The 20,895-nt window shown below is 59.8% G+C and overlaps 1 protein-coding gene across 7 annotated transcripts in view; it reads left to right on the top strand.

The window, feature by feature from the left end:
* Positions 1 to 20,895, top strand: part of CYTH1 (cytohesin 1) — a 42,418-nt gene that overhangs the window by 7,700 nt on the left and 13,823 nt on the right. The window contains exon 1 of one of the 7 annotated variants that reach the window (XM_037913851.2): positions 3,829 to 4,028. The exons of 1 other annotated variant lie outside the window; for it this stretch is intronic. In XM_037913851.2, coding sequence (XP_037769779.1) covers positions 3,956 to 4,028 — 73 coding nt within the window. In that variant the 5' untranslated portion in view covers positions 3,829 to 3,955. Of the gene's footprint in view, positions 1 to 3,828; positions 4,029 to 9,862; positions 10,018 to 16,376; positions 16,428 to 18,283; positions 18,390 to 20,494; positions 20,595 to 20,895 lie in introns of those variants that run through there. 5 more of the 7 variants (XM_043528640.1, XM_043528639.1, XM_043528643.1 and 2 more) reach the window with 5 other exon arrangements.

The raw sequence follows: 20,895 nt of genomic DNA, 5'->3' as shown, positions 1-20,895 counted from the left end.
TGGAGGACAGCAGGGATAGCAGCCCCACACCTCACGCAGCTGCAATGTTCCCATCCCTCCTGGGCTCTCCCCCGCAACCATGTGGCTGTAACTCCGTGCCAGGGCGTACGGCAGCAGCATGAACGTCTGTTAGGGCCTCACCCCCAAGCCCCTGCCGTCACTTGCTGCTGGGAGCCCCCAGCAAGCCACTGAGCATCCTCTATAGCCAGCGATCTCGGGTGTGTTTAGCAATTATCCTGCGGCAGAGCTTAGAGGCCTGCGCCAGCTTGGGTCCCATGTGCAGCCTGTCAGCCCTACCCCAAAGAGCTGACCACATAGGACTCCAGGGGAATGGGACATGCTGGAGGGACAGGAGTGATGGAGAGTCAGGGTTGTGAGCAAAGGCTGCAGCGCATGGGGAGGGGCCGTGCAGCCAAGGTGCCACGTGGTGGAGCCAGAGCGTGCCCATCGGTACAGCTTGGTTCTCCTTCAGCTGGCTTAGCTCCATCTCTTCTTAGCTCAGGCTGTGCTTGTTCTAGTGAAACAGGAAAACTCACTCTGGCTCCTTCCCCGCCGCTGACGGGGGGTGAGCTGGGGCAGGGCGCACACTCAGGTTCCCTCCACAGGGCCTGCTGGCGTCTCCTTTCAGCAGCGCCAGCCCCCCATCCACCCTGGGGCTCTGCACAGGCCATGCCTAGCACTGAAGGGATAGCAGGCGCCAGGAGCCCAATCATCCCACTTACTAAGTGGCCAGTGGCGGCTCTTGCTAATTAGCATGGAGTCATCCGAACTTTCTTCTCTGGGTAGGGAGCCATGAGCAGCTCCAGCTCTTTTCCCCCATGGGAGGTCATGCTGGCTGGGCCACCTCGGCATCCTGTGGGCTAAAGCCATGGTGCCAGTGGGTGGTCAGAGTACTGTGTGAGCCTCACCAGTGTTTGTGGGCTTGCTAGAGATCCTGCCCAGCTTTCCGGGCATGTGGAGAACTGCCAGTCAGTGCCAGGCCTGCTGCAATGCTGGGCCAGCGACCCCTCCCTGCCCAGCAGAGCGCCCTTCCCCCAAGGGGAGGGGCTCACGGGGGTTGCAGGCATTTCTAATCCCAGCTGTTGAGCCCCTGAATCGTCCAAGCCCCACTGAAGTCTCAGCAGGGGCCGGGGGCTGTTCCCAGCCCATGGGGAGTTTGCCATTTTCTCTCTCCCCTTCCAGCCCTGAGCTTCTGGAACCCCAAATCCAGGAAACCCTGGTGTCTCCTCCCCTTATAAACCTGATCACACAGCCATAGCCCCCAGTGCCCCAGCAATGCCCTGCGGAGCCGAGTCCTTCCCCAGGCCCGTGGCTGTGAGCACATCATGGGCCAGGCGTGCCACAGCCAGACCCCTGGGATCTGGAGCAGCAGCACAGAGAGTTTTATTGGTTTAAATAAAACCCACTGTGCACATGGTCTCCTACTGCTTCCTGTGAATTAGAGGGTTTTCTGCTTTCTTGCACTTCCAGTGTGTCATGGGGTCCTGTACTGGGGAAGCTGGAGGTCTTGGCTGCTGTCGTTTGTGGGGTTTTGTTTGGGTTTGTGGGAGAAGTCCATTAGCTGGATGTTTCTTCTAATAAAATCAACCAGTGAAATAGTTGAGAGATAAATCCAGCCTGTTATCTGTAGGGTTCAGAGTTAACCACCTGCTGACCCCAGTGCGGCCAGCGCAAGCTTCGGGGATCTATTTTTTCCGGCTGCCTCCAGACTCTGGCAGGCATCACAGCACAGGTTGTGTTTGGGTCACATCAGCAGGGTTTGTCTGGCCCCATCCCAGGACCAGGCGTGTATCTTGTACAGTGGGTGCTCCTTGCTTTCTGGAGTGGGGTTTCATAGCACAGTTAGGGGGGAATGCAGGACATTGCTGGGCCAGGCCCGCTGTGCCTGAGGCTGGAGTGAAGTTCACACCAGTTTTCTTCCCAAATGCCCCAGGCCAGGACCCTTGCTCAGAGAAACGTGGCCAGGTGGGTTGTGGGAAACAAGCTGGTGCCAAGTGCCCAGGACACATCTCTTTGCCTTGGCTGAAGGAAGGAAGCTCAGGGTGTCTCTCTGTGAGGTACAAACCTGTCCTGATTTCATATCAGCTGGGAGCTTCCCTGGCACACAGGGATGTTCCTACTGCAGTGGGATTTCCTCTGGCAGCTGACACTGGGCCTCGGGCAAGATACTGAGAGGACTGTGTGCGCTCTGTCACTGGCCCGAGTGTCGCGAGCACAGCATGGCTTCCCCGTGCCTGGCTCCTTCCTCAGCTTGAGCGTTTGCCCAGGAGTTGCTGGTGATGCTCAGGGTCGAGGCTCAGGCCTGTGGCAATGGCAGCGCTGGCCTCTGGGGAAATCAGAAGGTCAGGCGTGTAAGCCGGGGGGCAGCATGCGGACCTCGCTGCCGCACTGCTCTTCCTGGGAACAGTCGTTAACCTCTGTGTGCAGACGTGGGGAAAACGCAATCAGCTGCACCCTTCGTCTCTTGCTGAGAGCTGCCCTGCAGGCCAAACTCCTGCCCCAAGTGCCCATGGGACCTCCTACCAGAGGTTCCCTCACAGCTGGTGCTCCTGCCCACTTCCTGCAGGCATCTCCTACCTCCTTCCCTCTGACGTCTCCTCCAGGGAGCTCCTGGCTGCCCCTTCTGCTCCTGACTCTTCTAGCTGCGCTGCTGTGCGGTGGGCTCAGACCTCTCGGTTGCCTGGCAGATTCTGGGTGCAGTGGCACCTCCAGGCCCTGGCCTTTGGTTCAGAGCTAGTTGCTTAGTGCCGTCTTGCTGCAGCAGCTGGTTAGTTCTGTGGGGTGGCGTCTCTCTGGGCTGCCTGGGCTGCCCTGTGACGCGCCCCAGCTCCCGTGTCTGGAGGGGGAAACGCACCCGGCTTCATTGTTTCAGTCTCTTTGAGGCACGTGTGGAGCAGCAGCTGCAGGGGCCTGAGGGGCTCGGATGTGGGCGAGGGGGACAGGTGGCCAGGGCCGCAAGGTGCTGAGGGCTTAGGGCAAGAGGTGATGGGGAAGCAGGCAGCATCCAGCCTTCCAGCGTGGGCTGAAGCTCCTAGGCCTGGCCTCTGTGGCTGGGTCCGAGCTGCCCCAGGACTCTCCCAGCTACGCAGTGCGTGGGCAGTTCAGCGCAGCTGTCCCAGGGCAAGGTGCTCACGAGCGGAGGATTTACATGGGGCATCACCCAGCCAGAGCCCAGGTCTCACTGGCGGGGAGGCGCGTGTGGGGCATCGGGGGTTCAGAGGGGCTGGGCAGACATTCTCCCTCCCTCTGCCCGTGCGAGATGCTCAGGCTGAGCCAGTGGGTCAGAGGCATGGGGAGCATCCTCCTCCTGCTGCAGCTGGTGCACATCATGCTGGTGGCCGCCCTCGGCAGGGCTGGAGGGGAGCTAGCCACCCCCCACCCCCCCATGCTCTCCCCACCTCCACCACTTCGGCTTGTCTGCGTTGTAGTTTTTTATGCACCTTCTCTTTATGCAGTGGTGGTTGCTATGCAACCACCGGGCTCACTGGATGCTTAAGGCTCTAATGATACGGAAGGCGAAAACTGACCTAGAAATCCCCCCGCTCCCCTGGGGGCAGGAGAGGTGGGCTGGAGCTGATAGGCTGGGGCAACTAAGGGGAAGTTCCCCAACTAACTGTCCTCTAAGTGGCTTTGAGCCCCCCCAGCCGCTGCTGCAGGAGCACCACCTGGGTTAGTTTTCGGGAGGGGAGCTGGGATTGGCTGGCCTCCTGCGTGGGCTTCGTCAGCTGGGAGCTTCCCGTTGCTAGATCATCAGTTCCTCTTGCTAGAGCCAGACCGGGGAACCCTCTGTCTGTCTGTCTCCCTCCTACTCCCTGCTTGGAGAGTCCTCGGGCTCTGGTCCTCCCTCTTCTGGCAGGTGCTCTGCCTGGCGTGAAGTGGGCACCTGCTGGGCCCAGCTGTTCCTGCCCAGTGGCATTGGAGTGACACGGCACTCAGTGCCCACGGCCCCTGCAGCATGGGGACGGTCAGCGAGCTTTGTGCCTCGAGTTTCCAAGCCTTCCTGTGCCCCTCTGCGATCGCCAAGGCAGGTATGCGCGTTACCTCCCCCCTCTCCCTGTGCAGGCAGCTGGGAAGCAGGCAGGATCCCAGGCTCCCGGGAAGCCCTTATGGTGCTTGCTGCTCTGCGCCCTTGTGGCTCTCGCTGACCGTAGTGCAGAGAGTGCTCACTTGCCCTTCGTGCCTTTGTGTGCTGCCGGCTCCTGACCTTTCCCTGGGAGCTCCGGGCAGGGCTGCTGTGGGTGCCCCATTAGGGTGCTGAGCCGTCCCTGCCAGGAGGGCATGGGGTCGCCAGGGGGCTGGCATAGCGCCACCCCTGTCACACGGGTGCTGTGTGCAGTGCCCAGGACAGTGACTCACTGTGAGGAGGGTGCCAGGAGTCTGAGACTGCTGCAGCCCCTCAGAGGGTCTGGACAGGCCCAGGGTTTCTCCCGCGCCGCACTCGGCATGTGTGTGCAGCGGTGGCATGGCCACTCCTTGCTGCAGTACCCTGGGGCCTCACCTCAGGAAGGATCAGGCTGCTTCTCAGCCCCTGTGCGGGGGGTGAGGCTGCTCTGCTGCCAGGCGTGGGAGTGATCACGAGTGTCGGGAGCTGCTGGTGAAGTGTCCTTGGCTAAACCACAGAAACCAAATGCAGGGCAGCACTGAGACTGCCTGTTTCCATTGCTGCTTCGCACGAAGCCTCTGGGGTAGCACGTGAAGGGAGTGCAGGCAACCCTAGGTCCCAGCTGCTGATGTCTCTGGATTCCTGGTCTTGTCGTGGAGTGAGGGGGGTGGGGAAGGGTTGTCACCCTAGGGACCCATAGGGCATTTGGCAGTGGCTGGCATCAGCCGTATGGATGAGGGGTGGGGGACCGAGCTGTAAGAGTTGACACTGTGTGCAGAGCTCCCATCTACTGGGTGCTTTTGATACCAAGCAGCTTTCAGGTCTCTAGGCTGGCATTGAAGTACCAGGCGTACAGGAAACAGGCATGTCGGGGTCCTGCTCCCTGCAGAGCGCCTCAGCCTGGCTCTGACCCGCTTCCAGCTGGGCCTGTATGGAACATCTTGGGGTCAGCTCTGCGCTGTGTGTAGGGGACATGGTGCCTGCGGTGGTCCGTGCATCCCAGGACACTGACCGTGCGTGCCAGGGCAGACCTGCCATGCAGCCTGGGCCCCATGCTGGTGTCTCGGTGCATAGGGCGTGCTCCTGAGGGGCCCATGGCCGTCATTCCCTTCTGCTGGTTCCCTAGGGCATAGCAGTAGCTGGTGAGAGTCCCTGGGCCCGTCGGGCACTGACCTGAGTGTGGCATGAGTTTGAGGAGCCATCCCTAGGCTCCCTCTTCAGAGGGTGGGGGCAGGGACCAGCTGCTGGGGAGGGCTGTGAAGAGGGGACTGGCTCTCTGTCCCCCTCGGAATGGCTGTGTCCCCGTGTGCCTGCAGTGTCCAGGGCAGGAAGAAAGAGTCAAGGGCACACCGGGCATCAGTCTGTGATTCCACGAGGGGGCTGAGGAGGGAGCCAACCGCCCTGCTGCCGAGGGGCAGAGACTGCTCCCTGGGCAGCACTGGCTGCTCTGGTGCCCGCTCTCCTGGGAGCGTTACTGACGCAGAGTTGTCTGCAGAGGCTGATTTACCATTTGGCTGGCCTGAAAGGGGCGCTCTGGCTGCTTGTCACTAGCTGGGAGCAATGGGTCTGCCCCACACCCCCTCGGCCCCCTGCCTCCACCCCTGTCCTGTGGCAGAACCAGACAGGTGGAGGCTGCGTGCTCAGTCGCCAGTGTCTTGCAGTTTGCAGAGGACAGGGTGAGAGGTTGTCAGGCAGGAGCAGGGAGGCAGGTACATGCTGAGCACCTGCTGGGGGGAGCATGGCTGATGCGTGGGACCCGCAGCTCCCTGCTATCCTATCGCTCTGCTATCCCACCCCTGGGCTTTCCGCAGCTCTGCTGGTACCCCTCAATCATCACCAAAGTTCACCTGTGTTGCCAGGCAGATGTGTGCTGTGCCTGGCCATGACGGGCTAGATCCCCTTCCCTTCTGGCAGGTGGGTGCGGGGTCTCCAGGGAGTCGGCTGGTGTTTTAAGCCCGGGCATTTGGGGGAAGCTCCTGTGACTCTGTTTCCCCCATCGGTCACTGCCAGGCTCCAGGTGACGGCTGCTGCCTGGGGAGGCCTGCTTGTAAATGGGCCTGACTGTGGTTTAGTGCAGGCGTTGGCCAGACCGAGCCCTGGAGGTGGTGGGCCAGAGGGGACCCAGGGCAGACATCCCGCGGCTGCATTGCCATTCCTGCAGTTTGGGGAGATACAGCTCATGTGACAGCCCCTCTGCTCTGGGCCTGCTGCTCTGCCCCAGCGGGCAGAAGGGGGTTCTTGCTTGGAAGGAGCTGGGGAGCCTGCAGCCAGAGCGCTGCGTGAGCCAGTGTCCATGGTAACAAGTCCTCTGCTCAGCCGGGAGGCTGCGGGCAAAGAGCTGCTGCTTCTCCTTGGCCTGGGCAGGGCTCGGGCTGCTGTGCAGCGGCTGTGGGTGAAGAGGCGTGAGGGTGACTGGGGCCTGGCTGCCCATGGCCGGTGGTTACTCCGCGTGGCAGCTGAGGAGCCTGAGCCAGCCTGGCTGCAGGAGGGACCCTGGCAGCATCCCTGGTGCTGCCTGCATCCGCAGGGGGCCTCTGGCTGCAGCCTGTGGGAATAGCTCGCTCTGATGTAACCTTGGGACGTGCAAGGCGCAGTGAAAACAGGATGTGGTGGCCCTGTGCCTGCAGTGCTGAGGCAGCAGGCAGGGGTGGGAGGCGGGGCAGGAAGTTCCTCGGCAGTGGCTGGGAGGCCTGAGTGCCCCCGAGCTGGGGAACAGCCAGTGGGCAGTGGGACTGCTGTGTCTAGTGCCCGGCCTTGGCGCAGAGCAGCAGCTAAATCCTCCCTTTGCCATGTCTGGTCTTGGCCACCGAGCCCCCCGTTCCTCCGCACCCTCCTTGCCCCGTGGCACTCCGAGGCTGATGCAGGCAGGACTCCCCAGGTGTCTGGGAACTGGGAAGGCCCTGGAAGATCATAGAATCATAGAAGATTAGGGTTGGAAGAGACCTCAGGAGGTCATCTATTCCAACCCCCTGCTCAAAGCAGGACCAATCCCCAACTAAATCATCCCAGCCAGGACTTTGTCAAGCCAGGCCTTAAAAACTTCTAAGGAAGGAGATTCCACCACCTCCCTAGGTAACACATTCCAGTGTTTCACCACCCTCCTAGTGAAAAAGTTTTTCCTGATATCCAACCTAAACCTTCCCCATTGCAACTTGAGACCATTACTCCTCATTCTGTCATCTGCTACCACTGAGAACAGTCTAGATCCATCCTCTTTGGAACCCCCTTTCAGGTAGTTGAAAGCAGCTATCAAATCCCCCCTCATTCTTCTCTTCCGCAGACGAAACAATCCCAGTTCCCTCAGCCTCTCCTCATAAGTCATGTGTTCCAGTCCCCGAATCATTTTTGTTGCCCTCCGCTGGGCTCTTTTCAATTTTTCCACATCCTTCTTGTAGTGTGGGGCCCAAAACTGGACACAGGACTCCAGATGAGGCCTCACCAATGTCGAATAGAGGGGAACGATCACGTCCCTCGATCTGCTGGCAGTGCCCCTACGTATACATCCCAAAATGCCATCGGCCTTCTTGGCAACAAGGGCACACTGTTGACTCATATCCAGCTTCTCGTCCACTGTCACCCCTAGGTCCTTTTCCACAGAACTGCTGCCTAGCCATTCGGTCCCTAGTCTGTAGCGGTGCATGGGGTTCTTCCGTCCTAAGTGCAGGACTCTGCATTTGTCCTTGTTGAACCTCATCAGATTTCTTTTGGCCCAGTCCTCCAATTTGTCTAGGTCCCTCTGTATCCTATCCCTACCCTCCAGCATATCTACCAGGGAAAGGAGGGGCCAAGCCCTGCTGCACTCCATCCCGTCAGCCGCTCACAGGGTGTCATAGGTTGAGTTCTGCTTTCCCAACAAATGGCTCTCCCAAACCCTGTTGGCCCTGGTCAGTCCAGTCATGAGTTACCAAAAAGCAGGGCAGTTCTGTGCTTGGCCGGGGTCCTGCCCTGTGAGCTGGGTTCGCCTTCTACAGTATGTGTATGGAGTGCCACCATTCTGCCAAGCTGCCCCGAGCCCCATAATGTCCATGGCCGGGGACAGATAGGATGGTGGTGAGCTCCCCCCAGGGCCCGTGCGGCTGGCCATGGGCAGGGACTCGCAGCATAGGTGGGTTTTGCTGGTGTGCTGGTGGGCCCAGCCCTATGATGGGTTTGCTCCCTGTAACCCAGCAACATGCTGCGGACCTGGCTGCCATGAGACATGCCAAGCCCTGGTGCTCAGCAGGGTTCGGGAAAGCGGGGACACAGCTGAGTGATGACATCCCCAGTACAATCAATAACATTTAAAATAACCAGGCCTGTGGGCCAGGGCAAACCCTCCTGCTTCAGGACGTGGGCCAGCCTCTGAGAGAGCGTGGGAAGAACTGTCCCTGGAGTGGGTCACCCCGTGCCTGCCTCCTGGAGGGCTTCTGCTTGCTGGGGGCTAGAGGGGCCCTGGGCTGGCCCAGGCTGGCAGCGCCGATGTTCCTGTGTAACCAGCAGAGGGCAGCACAGGCCAAGGTGGGGCCCTGTGACTGGCGTGTCCCTCCCGCTGGGGGGCAGGATTTGTCCTCTTGCTCTGAGGTCTGGGCACAGGTGGCTCTCTGTGCCCCTGGGGGGGGGCATGGCCCTGGCTCGGCCAGGGACTGTGCGGGGGCAGGAGCCAGCAATGCTACCTAGGGATGCAGCCAGTTAGTGTCTAGCAGGTCCTGCAGGTATCGGCCTGGGCCTTGTCCGTTAATGAGCTGGGGAAGGGTAGGAGAGCCAGCAATGCTAATGGGAGGGTCTGCCAGCACCCAGGGAGCAGCAGGGGGGCAGGAGGAGATGTAGGGAGAGGGACTGGCAGGTGAGGTGTTGGAACAGTCACTGGACGGAGTGCAGTGCCTGGGGCCAGCGAGCAAGACCTGGCCCCGAAGGAGATCCGGCTGCGCGTGCAGAGGCCTGATGTCCCAGAGCAGGGAGACATCAGTCCCCTCTGCAGACCCAACTCGCCGGGATGCTGCACTCGCCTGTGAGCCCCTCCTCACTCGGGAGATGCAGGGAGAGGGGCTCTGAAAGGGCCTGGCGAGTGCCCAGAGGAGCAGCAGTGACCTGCCAGGGCTATGGCTAAGAGCTGAACGGGGGGAGGGGGAACCCCAAGGCAGTGGGCAGGCTGGGGAAGCCCATGGGGGAGGGGATCTGTGCCAAGGTTGGCCTCAAGCCAGGTCTCTCGCAGGCCTGGGGCTTGGCTGCTGTTATCCACAGTGTTTTGCGTCTGAGGGTCTGAGCTGCGGGTATCCTCAGGGCCCGTCCGAGGGGACACAGCTGTTGGACACTTCGAAATCTCTCATGTCCCAGCAGTGTCCTTGGCACCCCTAGGTCCAAAACTGTCCCCCTCCCTATCCCTCAGGTCTGCTGGGCCCCCCAGGCAGGTTTGGATTTCCCATCCTCCAGAGATGCAGGCTGAAGCCCTGGACCCAGCTGTCTGGGGCGAGTAAAGCTGCTGTTGCCTAGGGCCCATGTGGCAGGGCAGAGCCTTTGCCCCAGACCCTGGGGGTAGGAAAGCCCAGGGTGGCCATGGCAGGGCAGGAATGGTGCGCTCAGGCCCAGCCCAGGGTCTGTGGCAGATGCTGTGGGGTGGGTTGGCATGTCTTGGGGCAGTGCCTGGGCCGGGATTCTGGCTTGGAGCACGGCGTGCTGAGCTGGGGATGGCTGGGAGCAGAGGGGTTAATGGCTGCTGACGGCAGGAACAGGGTGTTGGTACTGTAGCTCCGGATGACGCCCGTCCGGCTGACAACTCACTGGCTCAGAGCGGCTGTGAGTCACTCCGGGAAGTGCAGTGAGCGGCAGGTGTCCCACCCTGCCTGGCCTGACGGAGCTACCTAGTGCGGGAGCCGAGGACAGGACAGGCCCTGCCGGAGCACTGGCCAGGATGGTCCTCAGGACAGAGGAGGGGAGTGGTGAGTGGGCAGGGTGGGGGTGGCTTGCTTTATGTTCTTGGGAGGGGGGGTCTCTGTGGCCCTCCCATGTGGCTTTGTGACTCAAAGAGGGGCTTGGGGAACATCCGGGCCCCACTTCTCTGAGTGGTGTTAATGGGTGGGCTGTTGGGGAGGTGAGGGGGCCACTCCTGGGTCCCTCCTCTCCAGGGATTTCTGCTCCTGCCCCAAAACGCATGCTGGGCCCGAGTCCAGCCCTCCCCGTATGCCCGTTGTCAGTGCTGTAGCGGTGCCTGGCTGGCACTGCCCAAAGCACCCAGGAGGTCAGCTCCGCCCAAGTCCCGGGTGGTAAGGAAGTATTGGTCCCACCTCTCTCATATGTTGGAGATTGGAAGAGCACAGGGACCCTGACTGGGCCATCCAAGCCCTGCCGCAACCCCCTCACCACATCAGCTCCTGTGGACTGTGCTCTCCCCTGCCCCAGAGGGTAGCTCCATGGGGTGCTGCCTGCCCCCGTAGTAAACACTCTGACCCATGGGCTCACAGAGGCTCTACATGGGCATCCCAGTGGCTGTTCGTGGTTCGCTGGCCAAGGCAGCGCATGGGCAGCTTGTCAGGAGCCGAGTCTCTGCTCTCCTGCCCAGCGAAGGGTTATGGGTGCTGCGCCCTGGGAGAAGGCGTCTCTGGGTCCCTCCCAGCTGCAGGCTTCAGTGCGTCTCCAGGTCATGCTGCTGCTTGCCCCAAAGCTTCCAGGCCGCTGGGAGGGTGCTGGGCGAACTGCGAGTGGAGCAAACGAGTCCCATGGGCCCTCCTTCCCAAGCTGTTGGGGAGGGGCTGGGGCTTGGCCTCTGCTCTCTGCAAGTTCCCCTCCCAGGCCCCCTTCACCCTGAATCTTGGGGGGATGGGTCCCTTTGAAAGAGTGCCTAGCCGGATCTGCCAGGTTGCAGAGCAGAGGGTGGGAGTGTGGGGTGGCCACAAATCCCAGAGCTTCCAGCAGAGCTCTTGTCTGCTGATGAGTTCAGCTGCCCCCCCCGCCCCGATGCGTTATGCAGAGAGACTGGCAAACCCTGTTCAGTGATAGCGGGACCTTGTGCCGAACCAGCAATGCCCAGCTCTGCCAATGCCCCTTAACTCTGACCCCAGCCCTGACTAACCTGGCCCTTAGCCTCTCAGCTCTCCCCAGGCCCCTTAACTCTGACCCCAAGCCCTGGCTGTCCCGGTCCTGAGCCCCTCAGCTCTCCCCAGGCCCCGTAACTCTGACCCCAAGCCCTGGCTATCCTGACCCTGAGCCTCTCACTCTGCCCATGCCCCTTAACTCTGACCCCAGCCCCTGGCTATTCCAGTCTTAGCCTCCACTCTGCTCCCTTGAACACTTGAACCCTGGTCTCAAGGAATAAAGTGGGGGTTCTCCTGTTGAACATATGGGGGTGGGGGTGGGGAGCAGGGCTGTGTGCTGGCACTCTGTAGGGTGGCACGTGAGCTGGGCAGGGCAGTGAGATCTTGTGCATGTTTCTGGAGGCTGAATCCTGTGGAATTGTGCCAGGACTGGGGCACTGTGGGCTCAGTCCCTCTGGGAGGGATTCTCACTGGCTGCTGCACTGCCCCTGTTCCTAACACAGCTGCACTCTGAGCCTGCAGTATGGGGGCAATGATACTGCCTGGCACTGCTCTGCAGGAGAGGGGGTCTCCTTCAGCCTGGGTGTGTCAGGAGGAGGGGGCACTGCTCTGTCCTGGGCCCAGCGTGGGGAAATGCCCCCACTAGCCCTGTGGGGCTGGTTCAGATGGCTCCCTCTGCTCAAAGCTGGGCTCAGCGTTGTGCAGAATCGCTGCAGCACCTGTCCGTGTCTCGGCCAATGTCAAAGGGAAGAGCCAGCCCCTGGCTCCTCCCCAGCACCAGCCTCGCTTGCCTCCTTGGGTGGGTGGCTTTAGCAGTGATCCTCTCCAGGAAGAAAGCCCCCCCCAGATTGGCCCACTCCTAAGGGTGGGAGGAGAACAGGGCCGGGCTGTTGGTGGAGGCAGTGGGATTGCTCTAGGCCCAGGAGTGGGCTGACTCTGTCACTACAGGCGTGTTCCCTTGCTCTTGGCATTGCATGGGGAGGGGGCCAACCCCAAATACCCCCCTCCCCGCCCCAGCTGCTCCCCACTCACCCTGCTGCTGCCAGACAAGTCCTACTCCTTAGCCTAGCGCAGCCGCTGGAGTCTGTCCTGACCCGAGCCATGGCCTGGCAGGGAGCAGTGGCCATTGCTGCAGCAGGCCTGGCCTGACTCGGCGGCCTGTGGCTGGGTCCACTGGGAATGGCGAGCTGCTGCGCTACCCTGAGACTCAGGGCCAGCTACCCTTCCCTGGCATGGGGCCCTGGCCCAGGCCAAGCTGCCCCATTGGGTGGCACCTGGACTGAGTCACTGTCTCTGCTGAAACGTGGGCTCTGGCCTGGCCAAATGGCGGCTCCCATGGGAGGGGTGGGTGTTGAGGCAATGAAGCCCCTCCCCTGCAATTGTTGTGGGGCTTCCCCACCTGTCCCCACAGACTGCTGGGAGCTGGAGTTCTAGACCCGAGTTTCTCGTTGTGGCTGGGCAAATTGAGGGGGGACCCAGCTAGGACTCTGGAGTCCTTGTGCAGTTGATACTGTCCAGGTTGGGATAAGGTCACATGTAGCTCGGCAGGTTGATGTCCTGTCTGGGAAGGGGTGGGTCTGCCCTGGGAAAGGGGGAGCGTTCAGCTGTATGGTGGTAAATGGCCCCCTCCATCTCTCTGTGCCCAGGAGGGCTGGTGTGGCCATGTCTCCCCTGGGCTTCCCTTTTTCTCTGGACTCGCAGATGGGATGAGCCTGTAACTGACTCACTCTTGAGAGTCGCCTCCACACAGGACGATGGGTGCAGGCACCACGGGGGAGCTGCCAGCCCTGTGCAAACAGGCCACCCCGCTGTGCAGACATCTGGGACTCCAGGCCGGGGGAGGGTTCCTCGAATGGGTTAGGCCCCTGTCATAAATATAAAGGGAAAGGTAAACACCTTTAAAATCCCTCCTGGCCAGAGGATGTCAAGGTTCCTTCCCCACTCTGAACTCTAGGGTACAGATGTGGGGACCTGCATGTAAAACCTTCTAAGCTTACTTTTACCAGCTTAGGTTAAAACTTCCCCAAGGTACAAACTATTTTACCCTTTGCCCTTCTACTGCCACCCCCAAACGTTTATCTGGGTTTATTTATTAGGAAAATGTTGTTTGGAAACGTCTTTCCCCTAAAAATCCTCCCAACTCTTGCACCCCACTTCCTGGGGAAGGTTTGGTAAAAATCCTCACCAATTTGCATAGGTAACCACAGACCCAAACCCTTGGATTTTAAGAACAATGACAAAGCATTCAGTTTCTGAAAAGAAGGATTTTAATAGAAGTAAAAAAGAATCACCTCTGTAAAATCAAGATGGTAAATACCTTACAGGGTCATTAGATTCAAAACATAGAGAATCCCTCTAGGCAAAACCTTAAGTTACAAAAAGACACAAAAAACAGGACTATACATTCCATTCAGCACAACTTATTTTATCAGCCATTTAAACAGAACAGAATCTAACGCATATCTAACTAGATTGCTTACTAACTCTTTACAGGAGTTCTGACCTGCATTCCTGCTCTGGTCCCAGCAAAGCATCGCACAGACAGAGAAAACCTTTGTTTCTCTCCCGTCCCGCCCCCAGCCTTGAAAGTATCTTGTCTCCTCATTGGCCATTTTGGTCAGGTGCCAGCGAGGTTATCTTAGCTTCTTAAACCTTTACAGGTGAAAGGGTTTTTATATCCCTTCCCTTTATATTTATGACAGCCCCCTCTTCTCTATCCTGCGTCCGTGTTTGCCTCCACCTTCCCTGTTGCTGACGCCGGCAGGTCTGTGTCACAAGCCCGTTTACCATCTGCAGCAGCACAGCTGTCTGCAGGCTCAGCTCCCGCTGCCCAGCCCGACGGGGGCCCCAGAGCCCAGCCATTCTAGGGCAGGCGGGCACCTGCCCCAACCCCATGGGGTGGGACGAGCTGGCAGCAGAGGTCTCGTGGTGCCCAACACTCCTTCCTGCCTGTTGTACCTGGGCCCCTTTCGCCTGGCAGTGCCCCTGCCCAGGCCTGCTGTGTGTGTTGTCGCCTTCTCAGGGTGGCAGGGACGGTCTCCCTGGCAGCGCCTGGGTAGCAGCGTGCTGGCGGTGCTTGGGGTGTGCGGGGGATTCCTCCGTGCCTGCTCTCCCAGCCACCTTGCCCTCCAAGTACCGGATGTGTGGGTGGTGTGAATTTCCATCCCTCCCCAAAGGCTCCGTGCCGCTGGCTGGGCCTGGGTGCTTGGTGGGCTAGCAGCAAGCTGGAGTTGTCCTAGGCTGTGCTCCGTGCCCTCCCCGCCCCCGTGCACCACTCCAAGTGTGAGAGGAACTGCAAAGCGACACAAGGAGTCGTGAGCACTAGGAGACTGTCCGTGCTGGCTGGTGGGAGCCAAGGGGCGGGGGAGACCCACTTTCCGGTAAGGTGCTAAGCATTGGGCAGGGCGGCTTTGAGAATTGAAGTGAGGCAGGACGGTTGTGTGGCTACAGCCAAGCTCCTGTGCCTGGCCCTTGACATAACGACATTGCTGAGCCCTGGGGGACTGTCCAAATCAGTGGCACACGAGTGTACTGTGTTCTCGGGAATTCTTTGACACCCATCACCATGGTATCTGAGTGCCTTGCGCGTAAAGTGGGTACGCAGTCAGTTGTGCTTTCTGCAGATTCTGTCTCGTCCCTCTTCGGGGGAGGAGCTTTGTTTTGGAGCATTTGCTTTGAATCGTATTTCCTTTGTTTGGGATTTCGGGGTGCCAGGGAGTGTCCGTGTTACTGTGGGGTGGGAAGTTGTGGCTGTAACCTGCGGGAAGGGCCAATTGGGTCTGTAGCTGAGCTGCTAAGTTACTGTGACCACACTGTGATCACGTTCAGCATCCTGGGGGCGGGGGGGTGGGGGGGGTTCGGTGATGCCAACTCAGGTGACGTTATTGCAAGTCTCATGGTGTCTGGTGATCTCAAAGCTCCAGTTCCAGCTCTGTGATTAGGAGAGAGCCTCTGCTTTATTTTAGGTCAATGTTTCTAGCTGGTTGTGGAGAGAAGCTCGAAAGCATGACCTGAGTGTGCCCAGAAACCTCAGACCATGAGGCAGAGAACTGCCCCCTGTTTTTAAAAAATGCCGCATGCTTTTTAAGACAGACTCCTAACTTTGAGGGCCTGCTTGGGGAATTTTGCATACATGTCTGGGGCTGGTCATGCTCGGAATCGATCCAGTCAAATCTGGAGGTCATCTGGCACTGACCTTTAGAAGGGGGAGTTCCAGGAAAGGGGAAGCTAGTCAAAAAGGCCCCATCATCAGAAGTGAGAAAATTTCCATGCTGAGCCTGGAGAGGAGAAGTGACTGGAGCTGCCCGCATGGTGCATCCGGAGCAAAGCACCAGGCTTAAGTGGCACGGGACAGGAGAGTACTGTAGCCAAAGGGGGCTGGTCCTTCAGAAAGCAGAAGTCCAGTCCTAGGGCACGAGAAAGCCCCCTAAGCCATGATGGAGAACATCCAATAGAAATTAGGACCGCGAAGAAGGATTTGAGAGTAAACTGTAAAAGGCAGAAGAACAAAAAATTCTTTAAATATGTCAGCAGCAGAAAGCCTGCAGGGAGCTTGATGAGTCTGCTGGACTGCCAGCGACTAAAGGGAGGAGGGGAAGGACATTGCAGAGACGCTTAGTGATTTCTTTGCCACGCTTAGTGATTTCTTTGTATTGGTCTTCATCATAGAGGATGCTGGGGAGAGAGACTTGCTCTTCTCTGGTGATCTGGGCAGGGCTGTCTTTGTGTTGTTTGTACTGTGCCTAGCACAACAGGTCCTGGTCTGTGACTGGTGCCTCTGGGCATACCACAGTATAAATAATAATAATTAATAAAGAGGCATTGTTAAAGACAGAGATGACAAAAGAGGAGGTGCTACTAACAGGTAGGCAATGTCATTAAAATGAGCAGCTATTCTACAGAAAGAATTGGATGACTTTGAGGCCTGAAGTAATAGAAATGGGACGAAATTTAATAGTTTTATTAAGATGTTGAAGTAAAAAGAAAACGGTACAGAGTTTAAGCAGAGAAGTTTCTGGTTATCAGGGAATAAGGTACAGATTATCAAGAGGTGCGAAATTCGGTTTAGGAACGGGTGGCATAAGGAATACATAATCTGCAATCTCCCCGATTGGGGGTAAAAGTTTAATGGGTCAAAGTACAGACATTGAGATATGGGGGTATGTTGTCCATATAATGGCTATGTACTTAGCAGAAGTTCTTATTGGTCTCTGTGCCAGGGGCTCATTAGTTGATAATGACAGGAGGCAAAAGACCTGGGTGTGCTGATCAATCACAGGAGACCCATGAGCTGCCGATGTGCTGCAGCTGTGAGAAAGGTAAATGCGATCCTAGGATGTGTGAGGCACGGTACTTCCAGTACAGACAGGGGAATACTAATGCCATTGTACAAGGCACTGGCAAGTTCTCACCTGCAAAACCGTGTGCACTTCTGGTCCCCCCATTTCCAGAAAGCTGAATTCAGAGTGGAGCAGGTGCAGAGAAGGGCTGCTAGGATGATCGGGGCAGTGGAGAGCTGAGCTGACCAGAGGAGACTAACGGAGCTTGGCTTGTTCAGCCTAGCAAAGGGAAGGCTCGGAGGGGATCGGATTGCTCTCTGTAAACACGTTGGGGGTAAACCCCAGGGAGGGCGAGGAGCTATTGACGCTAAAGGACAATGCTGGCGCCAGAACAAATGGGGACAAACTGTCCAGGAATGCGTTTAGGCTGGAAAGTAGAAGACGGTTTCTAGCTGTTAGAGGAGGGAGGTTCTGGAACAGCCTCCTAATAGCAGTACTGGGGGCAAGCAGACTAACTAGTTGGAAGATGGCCTGGGTTACATTTAAGAATGATTAGCTGGCACACAGTCTCAAAATGTAACTCTAAATGGGGAATCTCCATCGAGTGGGTGGGTTCCTAGTGGGGAACCACAGGGATCAGTACATGGCCCCATGTTGTTTAACATTTGTATCACTGACCTGAAAGAGAACCCAAACTCCTCATGGATAGTTTACAGATGACATAAACCTTGGGGGAGTGGTAAATAACGAAAAAGACAGGTCTCTGATTCAGAGCGATCTGGATCACTTGGTAAGCTGGGTGAGAGTAAACAATATGCATTTTAATATGGCTAAATGTAAACGTATGTCTCTGGAACAAAGGATGTAGGCCATGCTTACAGGGATGGGAAGCAGTGACTCTGAAAAAGCCTCGGGGGCTGTGGTGGATAATCCACTGAACGTGAGCCGTAGCCAAAGGACTAATGCGATCCTGGGATGCATAAATGGGAATCTCAGGTAGGAGCGGAGAGGTGATTTTAGCTCTGTGTTTGGCACTGGAATAAGGTGTACGTTTTTACCATGGAGGGTAATTACCTATTGGAGTGGTTTACAAGGGTTGTGGTGGATTCTCCCTCACTGGCTGGCAGTTCTTTACATCAGGATGGGATGTTTCTCTAACAGCTTTGCTCTCGGCATTGTTTGGGGCAGGTCTCTGGCCCTGTTAGACAGGAGGTCAGACTAGATGGTCACAAGGGTCCCATCGGCACTTGGAAGGTAGGGAGCTAGCTGACTGCAGGGGCGGGGCTGGACTTGACCCAGAGGGTCCCACCCGCCCTGTGCTCTACAGAACTGGAGGGTTGTAAAAGTTTTGGGTATTTTTCAAGGTGCTGGGAGTCCTGAGAGACCCCCTTGAGCTGGTGATTGCCAGCAGACTGCCCGGCGGGGCGTGCCCGGCGGTTCGACCAGCGTGGCAGCGCTTCGGAACATGGGGGCTCTGAATCCCCTGGGAGGGTAGCGGGGCACGGTGGGGCCCCCGGGGCCGGGCAGGATGGGGGCCCCGGGGCCAGGCAGGGGGCCGGATGAATCCCTGGCCCAGAGGCGTTAGCGGGGTTCCTGCTGCTCGCTCAGTGCAAGAACCGGCCGGGGGGCAACACCCCGAAAGCCGCTGAGCTCGGGCGGCGGCGGGGCTGGCTCGCCCTGGCCCGGGACGCTCCCGGCGCAGTCGGAGCGGCGGGGAGCGGGGTGACGGCGCCCCGTGGCCCGCACAGCCCGGGGAGGTGGGGCCGGGGCCCGGGCTCGCCGGGGGTTAATGCGGGGACGGGGCCCGGGCTCGCCCGGGGTTAATGCGGGGCCGGGGGCCGGGCTCGCCCGGGGTTAATGCGGGGCGGGGCCGGGCCGGGGCCCGGGCTCGCCGGGGGTTAATGCGGGGCCGGGCCGGGCTCGCATTGGTGCAGCCGCGCTGCTCGGGGCGCCGGGCCGCTGCCGCCGCGGGAGCCCGGGGCCGTGCGATGGTGCGGGGCGGTGAGCGGGGCGGGGGCTCCGGGACCCGCCCGTCCGCCGGGGGGGGGAGCGGGGCTGGATCGGGGGCCCTGGCGGGGGGTCGCGGCGGGGGCCCGGCCCCGGGACCCCGGCGTGGCCGCTCCGCCGTTAGGGGCCCTGGCCGGGGACAGCCCGGGGGGCGGGACGCGCGCTGACGGGGCTGGGCTGGTGCCGGGGGCGTTTACACGGAGTTCGGGTCCTTGGGGGGGCTGCCCCCGGCCAGCCCCCCTGCAGCGTCCCCCCTCTGATTCTCGGCCCTGGATGGGTCTGCGTGGGGGCGAGGGTCCCAGCCCGCTCACGGGCCTAGCGCCCTGATCCGGGGGGCCTGGCGCGGGCCGTGGGGCAAGGGCGCCGTGGGCCACCCCAGGCCGGGGGGCCGCTCACTCAGCAGCGCCTGCCCAGGCTGTCAGCAGAGCCCCGCTGAGCTTCAGGGAGGGGGCCGGGGCGAGGGCAGAGCTGGGGGCCATAGGGATGGTAGCGGGGCCCTCGGGGGGCTCGTCTCCCACCAGGCTGGAATAGCTCCCCGTGCTGGGGAGGGGCACAGAGCCGGGCTGGCCGGGAGCCGGCCCCTGGGGATCCAGCTCCTGCTGCCGCCAGGTCCCTGGATTCTGCAGCTGGTTTTCCCTGAGCGCTGTAGGGGCTACCTGGCAGGGGGAGAGGAGCTGGGACGTGGGTGGGGGGTGGCTCCTGAGCCCAGCTGGTGGGTGTCTGGTGCAGAGGTGGTGAGAGACGCACCAGGGAGAATGCCTGGGCAGGAAGGACACATGGGGGGGGGGGTTCCCACAGCCCCCCCCTCTCTGCAGAGGGATCTGCTCTGAATGAGCCGGGCCCTGGCACACTCATCCCACAAGTGGGGAGAGGCCAGGCCAGTCTTAATGCATGCGATTTGCTGGCTGAAATGGTAGCCTCCTGCAGGGCTTGCCTGGTGCTCTGTCTTCGGAGGGACAATGCTAGGGAACCTTACCTGCTGGCTAGGGCAGGAACGGGAACCAGGACGCCTGGGTTCTATTCTCAGTGCTGCTACTGACTTGTGAGGCCTTGGACCGGGTCACGTCCCTGTCTGTGACTCAGTTTCCCAGACTGTGTGAGGGATAGCACCATCATGCTCCTTCTGCTCCACAAGCTGAGGGGGGGGAGGAACTCATCTGGGCGGGGGGTCCCATAGCCCTGCACTAACTGCAAGGGGCACTGAAATGCAACCAGCTCTGGAGCAGAGGGCAGGGGAGATGGAGCAGGCAGCGCCCAGGGTGAGGCCCCTGCTCTACCGTGCGTGGTAGCGCTCTCCTCGGGCTGTGCTGCCGCTGGGAGCCCGATGGCTAGCGCGCTGAGCCGCCCTCCGGCGTTATTCGAGGTGTGAGGAATCCTTCCCCCCGCTCTGCTGCTGGGGGGCACAAGCGGCCTGGGCCCCATGTCCCTGCAGTAGGAGGGCAGCACAAGGGAAGTCACTTGACTTCATGGCAGTCGTTGCTCTGCCCATCCTCCCTGGGGTAGTGGTGGGCTGCCACGTGACCCCGGCCACCAGGACGGGGCACTATCCCTTGAAGAGTTGTCTCCTTTGTATGCAGCAGATGCAGCTTTGGGCTCCTGCCCGCATGTTAAAAACTGCAAAGCAACAAAAAGCAGCTTCCCTTGTTGTTTGGTTTGTCTTTTCAGGCGGCACAATGGGCCCTTGTTGTGTCAGGAGCTCTATCTCCTCTCTGAGACAGACCCTGGGCTGGGCTCCCAGTTAATCTTTGCCAAAGGCAGGGTCCCTGTCCCCCCTCGGAGCGTGTTTGGAGAGGGGTGGCTGTGTGGAGGGGGAGGGGCCTTCTGCAGTGGCTGCTTTCTGGCTAAAAAGGTTTGAGCCTGGTCTTGGCCTCACATGGCCCTGTTGATGGGGGGACAGGGTGGGTGTTTAGCCAGCTGGCCCTTTGCAGCCACTCTCCCTGCGTTTACTTGGCTGGTGGCAGGCCCTGGGCAGAGCTCACTGCTCTGTCCCAGGCTGCTGAATCAACAGGAATGTGGCAGTGTCAAGCCGGGAGGGAGCCCCCCTCTGCCAGCGCTGGCTTGCTGGGGAGGAGCGTGGAATGTGAAGGACAATCGCACTCCTCGGGTGGAGCGCCCAGCGTGCCCTGCCACCCCGCTGTCTGGGGCCGGGAAAGGGCAGGGTTCTCAGGGGAAGGGGCTGTGGCCCATGCACGCAGATAGGTGGGCCCTGCAGCCAGGAATGAGGGCTTAGATAAGCTGACATCCAGAGGGACCCCTGCTCTGCAGGCCCCTGTGAAAGGGGTACTGTGGTCCCCTTGCTGGCTTGCCTGGGAACTGCCTTCTGGGTGCAGGGGGCTATGGCTGGGAGGAGGAGGTTGAGTTTCTGGGCGGGTTGTGGGGGGCTTCTGAGGTGGGAGTAGCCCCCAGATGTGCTCTGTGGCTGAAGGCAGGTTTGAGGCCAGACCTTGCACGCAGCTCTCACTCAGCTCTCCCCATGGTCTAGCGTGGCTGTTCTCTGCCT

The sequence above is a fragment of the Chelonia mydas genome, chromosome 14 (genome assembly GCF_015237465.2).
Source record: "Chelonia mydas isolate rCheMyd1 chromosome 14, rCheMyd1.pri.v2, whole genome shotgun sequence".
NCBI lineage: Eukaryota > Metazoa > Chordata > Testudines > Cheloniidae > Chelonia > Chelonia mydas.
Note: the sequence above shows the minus strand (reverse complement) of the source record. Positions and strands in the feature narration are given on the sequence as shown.